A 12,471-nucleotide genomic window follows, 5' to 3' on the forward strand; every position below is an offset into this window, starting at 1 on the left:
ATCCATGGAAAGCATGGCATATTCCTAGGTTAGGTGAATCCACAGACGTGGGGTCAATAGAAGTACACTCGCACTGAAAATATAAAAAGGTAATTGCTCAGCATCTGCCAACAGAATAAGCTGTAACAGCAGCTCTTATAGAGACAGGAAGCCGTACAGTAACAGTCACACTCTTGAAATGTTCTCCAAAATAGAAGCTAATAGACTTAGATGAGCACTGATGATCCTTTGCATCCAGATGCCTGCAAATGTTTGATTTACTACAAATATAAGATTTGTATAGAGTGTTGTAAATTAAAATATCAGCATGTACTTCCTTATGGTACAGATAAAGCTAACCATTTTTCTACCTCACCATAATTGAAAAACTTACACTCATGGGATCAATAACTTCAAAGTAAAGAAATAGCAGTTATATTGAATTAAACATAATATAACCCAACTGAACCAATTCAGCTACTGCTTGTACTCTTATTGACAGAAAAGAATGACCAATTGGACCTTCACAAACAATGCAACAAGTACATTCAGTATTAATCTATTCTTTGTCTGACCAATATGGATTAATTGATGAAGATTCATCAAAAATAGAAATGTATTTTGTTTTAGAAGACTTTAAGCATGCAAAATTATAATAATATAAATAAAAATAAACCTATTATAATTTAAATAACATTTTGTTCTTATGCAATGTTGTAGTTAGTTAAGTTTGTTGAGCTACACATCTTTCGGTTAAGTAAGGTGTAACCTGGGATTCATCAGAATAAAATGTTCCATCTTTATCCTCTTAGGCTCGCAAAAAATGTTTATGATAACTGAAAACATAGTTTGTGTCAGGACAACTCACTATGGGACATATTAACAACCTATGTATAGGTGGGATACAAAAGCCACTAGCTTTGGGCGTCATCAAGACGCAGAGGCGATTGTGCATCTCCGTCTGCTATTGAGGATTGAGGATCACTTGTTCTTTGGACATTATGGCTTAGCAGTGCCTTGGAGGTCGAGGAGCAAAAAGGCATGTGCAAGAACGTAAACAATCATAAACAACTGAAAAATCATTGTAAGATTTGTCATTGATTTGATGGCTAATGTCAAGGCAAGACACACACGTTGTAATCTGTCATCATCAGCTATGAAGTAAGATACAGTTGCTTACTTGTTATTGTAATTGAAGCTGTACAAGAAAAACATTGCGCATAAAATACAGAAGAGTTGCTGCAAAACTGTTTATGTCATTTAGCAGCTTGGACAGATTGAAGCTGTCTTCCAGCACCTGCACGTAACAATAAGATAAAGAAGTCCAATAGCACTGCACAGCAAGACCACAAAAGTGATTAACTTTGAAAACAGTGACCAAAAATTATTAAAGAGTGAAAATTGACAACCAGGCATCAGGGTGACAGTCTGTACATTGGAGTCTAACAATGCAAGCAGCCATCAGCTGTAACACCTCACACTGTTTCCTTCACCACATAGTTCTGTACACCACATCACACTGTTTCTTGAACCTCTTTTTACCCACCCATCAGATGAGGAGAAGTCCTCAACTCCAGATATAATCGCCACCTTATGCGCATTTTTGCACATCACACCATTCACAAGGATGTTTGAGGCACTTTCTGTCTGAAACCAGTTCTTTATAATTTCTTCCCGTTCCAGATATTTAGAATAACTGGCATATTTAATATTTTTTGTTTACAGCCTACTGTTACTTGCACTTTCCAGAACAAAGCTTTATTTTTCACAATGGTGTTCAGCATAGACACACGTATCCCTAACTCTGTGCCAATGCAATGTGCGTCCCATTATGGACTTTAACGTTTTCAAGAGTCTTTACTTTCTCTTCCATCGAAATTCCTCTCTCTTTTTGTAATACATTCATAAAAAAAAAGTTTTGCATCACCCCATTTCCCGGAATTCCTGAAGATAGATGTTGACTGTAGATACTGTATCAAAGACACAGTCCCTTTCACTGTTCAGAGATGTCACTAAACCTGGCCAAAGTTGCAAACAACCATACATGAGCAGCGCCTGTTAGACGGAGAGGGTCCGACAGCTGATCAGTTAGAGTCATTCCACCAGGAAGGAGGTACACGGCTTGTGTTGTCTGTAGTTCAACCATGCCTAGACTGTCAATACCACGGTTCGATCGCATCCGCATTGTTACTTTATGCCAGGAAGGGCTCTCAACAACGGAAGTGTCCAGGTGTATCGGAGTGAACCAAAGCAATGTTGTTCGGACATGGAGGAGATACAGAGAGATAGGAACTGTCGATGACATGCCTTGCTCAGGCCACCCAATGGCTACTACTACAGTGGATGACTGCTACCTATGGATTATGGCTCGGAGGAACCCTGACAGCAATGCCACCATGTTGAATAATGCTTTTCGTGTAGCCACATGATGCCGTGTTACGACTCAAACTGTGCACAATAGGCTGCATGATGCGCAACTTCACTCCCGAGGTCCGGGGCGAGGTTCATCTTTGCAACCACAACACCATGCAGTGCAGCACACATGGGCCCAACAACATGCCGACTGGACCGCTCAGGATTGGCATCACGTTCTCTTCACCGACGAGTGTCGCATATGTCTTCAACCAGGCATTCGTCGGAGACGTGTTTGGAGGCAACTCGGTCAGGCTGAAAGTCTTACCCACAATGGCCAGTGAGTGCAGCAAGGTGGAGTTTCCCTGCTGTTTTGCAGTGGCATTATGTGGGGCCGACGTACGCCACTGGTGGTCATGGAAGGTGCCCTAACGGCTGTACGATATGTGAATGCCAACCACCGACTGATAGTGCCACCATATCAACAGCATATTGGCAAGGCATTCGTCTTCATGGACAACAATTTGCACCGCCATCGTGCACATCTTGCGAATGACTTCCTTCAGGATAATGACATCACTTGGCTAGAGTGGCCAGCATGTTCTCCAGACAGGAACCCTATCGAACATGTATGGGAGAGATTGAAAAGGGCTGTTTATGGACAATGTGACCCATCACCCAATCTGAGGGATCTACGTCAAATCACCATCGAGGAGTGGGACAATCTGGACTTGTGGATAGTATGCCATGATGAACACATGCATGCATCAACACAAGAGAACATCTACTGGGTATTAGAGGTATTGGTGTGTACAGCAATCTGTACCACCACCTCTGAAGGTTCTCGCTGTATGGTGGTACAACATGCAATCTGTGGTTTTCATGGGCAATAACAAGTGCGGAAATGATGTTTATGTTGATCTCCATTCCAATTTTCTGTACAGGGTACAGAACTCTCTGAACCGAGGTGATGAAAAACTTTTTTTGATATGTGTACTTTTCATCTTAAAACTGCAACAGAAAACATTACAACTTGTACTTCAAAGAAACAGCTAACAACGCAACATGATGATCACTTATGCAAGGCTGTGAACAACACTGCATTCTCAATTAACTCATGGAATGGTGGGTGACAGGAGTAGATGAGTCAACTGAAATCAACTCGCCTCAGTCTGTGACAGCTTTATTGGTGCCATCAGCGTAGTCAACCTAAGATAGCAAATAATACTGTGTTCAATGCATATACAAGCCACAAATGAAACTATATTATTAGTTGCAAATACTGAAGAGTGGGTGACCTCTGCATATAATCATAATCAGAGGGTGAAGTTAACACTGAAGCAATATCTCTTAAATAATGTCAGCATACCACTTTTGTAAAGCACACAATATTGAAAGCTAAGGTTGGTAGTGACAAGAAACAAGTGAATGTCACACATACTTCTATTGAAACAGTTACTACCATCAGCTACCAAACCGAGTAGCGCTTGGCAGCAGCAGGAGGGAGAAATTCGTTGCACCCGACTCTTGCTGAGAAGTGATGTCAAAATGACATGTCTTCCATAAAACTCAACTCAAGAATGAAACTGTAGTTGACAAATGAAGAATTTTGGAGACACCATATTGGATTTATATTTCATTGTTTTCTTATTTTACTTTGCATGTCATGACAGTATGCCATTTCAATGCAATGGTGCATTGAAAATTTATTGCAAATTTGTCACTCTTGGTACAGTCTGTTACAATTAAATAGCAAATAATGACATCAGTGATATTAGCTTTCAGGATAACATAAAATGAAAGATAATGTCAAAAGTTGAATCAGTTCACCATTGCATAGTGAACAGAGGAGAGATATGGAGTTATGAAGTAGAAGGTAGTAGGTTCGCATTGTGCTGTATTCTACTTTTTCCTTTCACCTTTGCACTACATTGCTGTAAGTGAAATGAGCAACAATGGATCGCAATCAAAGTACTGTAGCTGCTGGATGAAATGTACCAAATTCCATATGTGGTTTTGGCATTTGCCTGCAAAGGGGCTGAGAATAACTATCAGATATTTTGTTAATTCATGTGTTGGTGCACCTATGTTGCTAACAACTGGGTGAAGTGGTATTTCTTCCTTGGGGATTTTAGGACGCCCATAAAGTCTAGGCAGCGTGGCTGACTGCAGATGAACTTTCTTTACCATTTTCTTGTCTTGGAATTTGTGCTGGAGCAGTTTGGTGGTCCTCCTCTTCACCTCGTTGGTAGGATCATCATCTATCCTCCTATAGGTGTCATGCTCTAATAGGTTGTACATGTTTTTTTTTTTTTTTTGTGGACACGGTAGCAGTACTGGACAACTTCCTTTGTCAAGTGGAAGGATGACTGTCTCAGAAGCTTCTCAGAGGCATTTAAGCACTTTCCTCTCTTCATTAGAGATGTTTGATTTCGATGAAACACCCCTGGTACGTGTACACCATGATTCATGTCTATACTCCACAGCATTCCATGGACGTGCAAGGGCAATTTGTTCCTCCATGCTGATAAATTCAACTGTTTCGAGGTCATCGGTCTTTGTGCAAAATTTTGCCTCTTTTCTAGTACAAATAAGGTAGCACTGTCAATTATTTTCTCTGTGCAGTTCTTACAGCTCTCCGAGGTTCGTCTTGAGGTTGACTGCCATTCTCTGTTGGCCTGAGACCAGAAAACTGTGTCTATTGACTCCCATGAGTCAGGGGAGAGTGCTGAAGCCAACTGCCACCGAAAGAGGATGTGGATGTGTTGACGCCACACTGGAAGATAAACACTTCTGGCAGCGACAGCAATGTGACCGAGGGCCCCAATTTTGTGCTCCAGTGAGATGCTTTCCCCACCACTGTGCCAGGTATGTGCCTGCAACCAGCTGGCCAGAGGCTGTGGGCAGGGTAGGGGATATAAAGGCGACACCAAGCTGAAGTCAGTCAGTCATCAGGAAATCCCAATGATGGCGAGGAGTCAGCTTGCTGAAACATTGCGCCTTCTGGATAACACCATCTGGCTGAATACCCAAGAAATATTCTAAATCTTTCTACACTAGGAAAATTAAAAATGACATTAATTAAAACACCATCTTTTGGATGACAAAAATTAAAAGTGTTGAGGTATTTTGACCTGGTACATTAACTATAATACATTAATTGCTTCAAGGTAATTTAAAAAGAAAGTATCAGAAAGTAGGATGAGCACTGCTCTTGCATCATACTTCGCAAAATTAGTTCATGGGAACTATTCTCCACAAAACCTATTATGTCCAGTGAATAACAGATGTTCCACATTCTAATAAATATTAGTAATGTGGGGGAAATTTCTACAAAAGAAATCAAACACAAAAGCACCTATCACACGAGAAAACAGATACACTATATATAAGTAAAAACATCAATATGGAAAGAGAGTGATAGTTTCAAGCAATTTTACTTAGCAGCCAAAAGTTTCTTATGTTACATCAGATCCGAATTTTATTATGCAAAAATTTAGATTATGTTAAACAAAGGGCCTTCCATCTGAAGCACTCAATTAGTTTAGATCAAATGCTCACAATTAACCACTGATTTACCAAGACAGTGAAGGTCAAAAGAAATATATAACACAGTGTAGTACTGAATGATATTTTTTAGCAAAACGCGAACTACAGCTATACAAAAGTTTCCCTTACACAAACTGCAGTTGTATCAAATAAACAGACAAAAAAAAGTACTCACGCTCCTCCTCTTCTGCAGATTCTTGTTGAGTGTCAGCAGGTTGTGTTATGGCTTGGTAGTCTGGTATTCTCCCTCCTGACGTTTCTCTCATTTCACGTTGCCTTTGCTGGATTCGCTGCTCTCTCGTTTCAGCCCACTCTCTTGAAAAACCATCAGCTGAGTCATTTCCTGTATGGAAGTAGTTAGTGCAATGATTGTTTTTATTTTTCACTGAAGCTACAGTCCAACACTGTTTTCAGAGGCGTTTAATGTAATCAGATACAAAAATACGAAAAAAGGGAAGTAATTTAGTTTTGATTGTGGCCTCATGTAAGAATCATCATCATAACAATTATCGATTTTCTTAGTCAATTCTTAACTACCTAAATCACACACTCAGAGTCAATACTGGAACCGTACTCCTCCTAGCAATTCTTTATCATTGTATCAACTAATCCACTAATAAAGAGAGAGCAATGAAAGCGGCTACTTGTAGAACCCCTAAACGTTAAAATAAAAAAAAAATTAAAAAAAGGAGAAGAAGAAGAAGAAAGAAGAACCAGAGAGAGAGAGAGAGAGAGAGAGAGAGAGAGAGAGAGAGAGAGAATGCTACCTTAGTGAATTGTTTTTAATTGTGTATTTCCAAGATGAATGAGCTTGTTTCCAACATAGGAAACACATGTACAGCATAATACAGGCTGTTCCAAGTCTGTCTCATTGGACACGAGTCCCCGTGAGTGCCCATCAGCTCACTCACACGCAGGTGCAGGCAACAGGCTATACAAATGGGAACATTTCATCCTGTTTGAACACTGTTCTGTTGTGTGTCCAAAGCTGTAGTTTTTTGGCACACACGATATTTGGCAACACTTCTGTTACTAAAGCATTGCATTTCGTAGCCAAGGTAGCTGTAATGATGACTTCCTGAAGACAGGCACGTCACTCAGACCCCAGGATAAAAGAGACCCCATCTGTTTTGCTACAGACTGATCACTGTCATCCTGGAATACGAGTGACCTGCCCTTAATTTCTGACCTTCCCCACTCCCAGCCCCATCCCCCTGAGTGAGTAATTATTAGTTTTGAAAGCTAGGATAGTGTATAAATTTTCATATAAGTCTCTTGCCAGTATTTAAATTTCAGCTCCTGAAAGTAGGTACTGATCAACAATTCTGTCTCATTATTTCAACATTTATAAACATACAGTTCTGCAAAGCAGTTGCTGCTTGTAATTTTTTTTTTCTTTTCTAACACACACTAGCTAACCATAAATACCAGGAATATCATGTATTTTTTTAGAAGTGAAATGCAAGACTGACAAAAAAAAGTGAAAATTTAAGGGGTGCCTCTATGCTGTTACATCAAAAATAGCATTGTTTCTTACTGTAGTTTAAAGTAAAGATGATTCAAAACATATCCACATAACAGAGTTTCATATATTCCAAGGGAACACGTAAATACATTAGTTTTAAACATACAGCCTGTGTGAAAACTGTCATAACCAGAATAGCGAAGTGCAGCTTTCCAGACTAGAGAAAGTAAATCATGCAGTTCCAAAAACGAAAATGTGTTTTACCAGCTGTAGATATTGTAAGATGGCACTAAGTAATTAAGGAATGACAAATGTATAAGATTGCTTCCAGTACCACTGGCCTCAAACTTACAACTTATTTCTCATAACCAGGTGATGTTTCACGAGTGAATGGAATATAAGAACAACTTCATTCAAGTACCAAATGGAAAACTTCTCTCACAATATAGGATACGCCAAATTAATTTATTCACTGTTTCTTTTTGTATAATAATGGCACCACCATTGAAAACTGAATATTTAAAAGATATCTTGAACACAATGTCAACTCTCTCACCCTCAGGTGTTGCTTGTCTCCGTCTGTTTGGTAAATTAGATTTATCACTTGAAGATGTCCGCTGTTGCTGTTGCTGAGGCTGGTGAGTTGTAGGTTCCTGAGCATCTCCGCCATCAGCAACACCCACATAGCTGTACAGTATGGTTGCTAATTTGGAAACACAACAAAAATTACAATCTGAAGTTAAGGTATAGACTAAAATCATTTTTAAAAGTGACTGACTATACAGTAAGCTACAGCATTCAATATAGAAATATTATATGAGGAATAAATGCAGATATACAATTACTTTTTGAATAAATTTTTGTGTGTATTCAGATAATAACCTATACTGTGATAAGCATACACAGCACCAGGAGAACTGCTGGGGGAGGGAGCTGAGAAAAAATGGCACAAGATTACTACGTACGGAAAAGCTGTAGTGCTTAAATTTTATATGTAGTGCAACAACAGAACAAAAGGATATTGCTATGATGAAAGCAATGTGTGAAGGAAAGTCTACTTTCACTTGAAGCACAGTCTGAATTTTATGTGATGAAACTTGAAAGCCTGTCTGTTTTCACTAATTGGTATTATACCTTGAAGCATCACAAGACAATAGTGAATTATGCAAAACAGAACACAATGTTCAAAATGTCATAACATGTCACAAAAAAGTTTACTCATGGATTTGACCATTTCATTAAAGACATAGAGAGCAGGGAAAAGCTGTTTGTCAAAAAAATTAAAGAACTGGGATTAAAACGAATATTTAAATTTGATTTCACAATGTTAGAGAAATGGTCAGTACTTAGTGACAAAGTATCAGCTGTAGCAGAATAAAGTGTAAATGTACTCTAACACACTAAGGACTAGCACAAAAATGACATGAAAGAATGAGAGTCAATAAACAAAATGATTAAAAAGTAAAAGAAAGTAAGTTGGAATAGGAAAGTAATGCACAACAGAGAAATAATTGTAAACGTGAAGTAAATAAATAAATAAATAGTGATGAGCCAGAAAATAATATAAATCTACATTAAGACTCAGCAATTCACTTGAATGGTTTTCCCCTTCCTTTAATATATGGCACAGGAAAAGAATTACTGTTTTTATTACTCTCTAAGAGCCATTACTATACTAATTTTATTGTTAATGTCTGTATAGGAAATGGTACATGGGAAGCCACAAAACTGAGAACTGAATTACAAGGGGTGTTCAAAAAGAAATGAGCTGGAGGCATAATTACAGAAACCAGTACCTGTATGTTGGAAGTATTGACCCTAACTGTCGAGACACTTGTCCCACTGTGACACAAGGCAGTGAATGGCTGTCTCTCAAAATTCCCGGGGCTGCAATGTTAACCAGTTCCGCAAGTACAGCTAGACACTGTCATACGAGCTAAATTGTTTGCCCTCATCCGAGGTAAATTGTTTGCCCATCAGAGCCTTTTTAAAGGGACCAAAAATGGCGTAATCACAAGGAGAGAGGTCCGGACTGTATGGAGAGTGGCCGAGAACCTCCCATTTCAATTTCTGCAGGAGTGGCGCAACTCTGTTGGCCGTATCAAGCTTTGCATTTTTGTGGAGCAGAATGACCCCACAGGTGAGATTGCCTGGTCATTTTGATTTGATCGCTTGGTGAAGAGTGGTCAAGGTTTGCGAGTAACGCTGGGCATTCACTGCTGTCACGTGTTGCAGGAAGTGAATCAGAATGGGGCCATCTTGGTGAAAGAAGAACGTCAGCATAACTTGCTCTGAGGGGCAAACGATTCACCTTGGACGATGACGTCCAGCTGTACGTGCGGAACCGGTAAACATCGCAGCCCTGGGAATTTTATGAGACAGCCATTCGCTGCCTTGTGTCACAGTGGGACAAATGTCTCAACAGCCAGGGTCAATACTTTTAACACACAGGTACTGTTTTCTGTAATTATGCCTCCAGCTCATTTCTTTTTGAACGCCCCTTATAGAATTCTGCTATAGATAGAGGTAACTGACGTAAGATGATAGTTTTACTGGACTATTTTGAGCTGTGCTCCCTTACCATAACTTGGAACAGTTTTCTGCTCAAGGGGCCAGAAGGAAGCAATGGCTGAGCATGAAGAAAACTTTCCATTAGCTGCCAGAGTATTGTTGAGTTTAAGCAAATTCAAATTTTATACATTAGCATTATCATTGGGTCAGTACATTCATCTCTACAGTGGTACAGAAACTGAATGAAAATGAAGTTTTCTCACTTTTTTCCTTAGAGAAGAAATGTTTGACTGCAGGCTTTTCCATTTCCGATTTTGTTTTCCTGTTATGTGTTTCATCCTCATCTTACCAAGAGGAAGCGAGGTGGAATGAAGAGTGGAAGCACAGTGACTTAGTGAGACATTAATAAAATAGCAGTGGAGAGACAATATTGACTGGATATTACTGCCACAGGGAATGTTGTGTAACAAGGCTGATGCAAAGGAAGGTAATGGCATTTTGTGGGGAAGCATTAAAATTGTGGGTGGCTTGGTGGTTTATCGGAGAAAATGTTAACTGTTTTTATCCAGTTCTCTGATTTAGTGATGTTTACAACCATTCTTTTGTCTGAAACTAGTATGCTCACTAAGTGTCCAGCTACTGAATCACTTATGCTTCCCATTCTACAGTAGAAGCACACACAGTTGGAAATGACACATGAAAAATACTGGAAAAAGACATTGTCCCCTATGATAACCTACTGTAGGCTCCTTTCAGTTGCCTTGTCTAAAAACTGCAAGTTTTCCAACACAGTAGTTTTATAATGTAAATCCTTAAAGGAAGGAAAATTAAATGTCTGCCAGTTGTTCTACCAATATAAAGTGATTAGATTGATAAAAAATCTACTTAACAACCGGTGGCAGAACACACACATAAAAGGAGGTTATAATTAGGCAAGCTTTTGGAGCCAGTGGCTCTTTCTTCAGGTAGAAGGGTTCAGGGGGTCAGAAGAGGGGTGAAGGAAAAGGATTGGAGAGGCCTACGAAAAAGGGTAGATTTTGGAAAAGTCATCCAGAAACATGGGTCAGGGGAGGCTTCTGGACACATAAGGCACCTCATCCTGTCCGATAAGGCACCTCTGAGCCTTGATTGTGTGTGACTTTTCTGAAAGCTACTCCTTTTCCTGGACCTCCCCAGTCCTTTTCCTTCACCCCTCTTCCTACCCCCTCTACCCTTCGGCCTGAAGAAAGAGCCACTGGCTCTGAAAGCTTACCTAATTATAAGCTTCTTTTATGTGTGTGTTCTGCCACCTCTTTGTGAGTAGATTTTTTTATCTATCCAATTACATTACACCGTCAAAAAAGATTGTTTTAATTGTTCTTCCAAATATTCTAACACACTCTTTAACTTAGATGGGTTATATTCTTAAAATGATTCAGTCACATTCACAATGACCAGTATTTACAAATACAATAACTGGTTTAAAACTGATATAATACAAAAATTCTTCCTGGTGCTTGTCTTTCAGGACTCACTAATGTCACAGAATAAGTAACTTGGAAAAATTTCCACCCACAAATTTCGGTCATTACTGCCATTACAAACTAAATCAGTTCTTTGTATGTACATAACTCAATTTATCATGTGACATTGAAGACAGATGGCATTATGAGGAACAGCTAACAGCAATTCAAACTACCTCACTTAACTTTTATAACATTGTTCAGGAATCATTCTCATACTTCTCATAACAAAAATTTTACAGGGTTTAACATATACAAGGCAGAGTGTAGAGAGGATCAACCTGCAGACCCAACTCCTCCTCTAGCAGTCCAAAAGGAAATATTTCAGTCATGGACGTGGCCTTTCTATGGAACACCTCGATCACAACAGCTAGTGCCCACAGCTGCCTCAAGTAACCATACCTGTTCTGATTATTAAAATTGATCATTGCCTTCCCATTTGAGATGTTGAAGTTACATAATAATTTTATGCCATAAAGGATCTTTTCCTAAGTGAAATCCAGTAAAAAGTACCACCTTACCTTGCAAAATAAAATAAACAACATTTTTAAACACAATAGCAAATGGCTGTGCTCTCAAAAAGGATTAGTCAAATATGGATTGTGGCTAAAATATTTCAAGTACAATATGCAAAAGCCACATCACACCATTAAATGCTAAATTTTCAACATACTAGAATTTTAGAACTTTAAGTGACAAACCAAGATGTAGATAATTTACACAGCCTACTAAATTTTGAGCATTGTTAGTTTTTACCAAAATTATTCATTCAATCCTGTAAATACAGAAAAACTGACCCAATAAATGTGCACTGCATGTAAAATTGCAAGTGTCTTCCAAATACGGACTTTCTAACTCTCTTTCCAACCACTCCTAAAACTACTGAAAAACATGCAACATTGTAGAAATATTAACCTTACCTTCTCCCAAATTTGCTAGATGTTATCTCTTTCATATACTGTGTATACTATAACATAGTGATAGTAAAATTAGTATATAAGCAATCATTATTACTTTTGAATGATTAAGCAATGGATGTGATGTCGTACAAGAGTGCTGGGCGAGGATGTCATGAGGGCTTGATTTTTTTCACAATCATGAAAACCACTCAGT

The 12,471-nt window shown here is 38.9% G+C and overlaps 1 protein-coding gene across 2 annotated transcripts in view; it reads right to left on the minus strand.

Annotated features, from left to right (window-relative positions):
• LOC124804785 (presenilin homolog) overlaps positions 1-12,471 on the minus strand; it is a 104,694-nt gene that overhangs the window by 32,442 nt on the left and 59,781 nt on the right. For both annotated transcript variants that reach the window (XM_047265122.1, XM_047265115.1), the window contains 2 exons: positions 7,902-8,048; positions 6,056-6,223 (listed from right to left, as the gene is read on the minus strand). In XM_047265122.1, the coding sequence (XP_047121078.1) occupies positions 6,056-6,223; positions 7,902-8,048 (315 nt within the window). The remainder of the gene's footprint in view (positions 1-6,055; positions 6,224-7,901; positions 8,049-12,471) is intronic.

The sequence above is a fragment of the Schistocerca piceifrons genome, chromosome 1, assembly GCF_021461385.2.
Source record: "Schistocerca piceifrons isolate TAMUIC-IGC-003096 chromosome 1, iqSchPice1.1, whole genome shotgun sequence".
NCBI lineage: Eukaryota > Metazoa > Arthropoda > Insecta > Orthoptera > Acrididae > Schistocerca > Schistocerca piceifrons.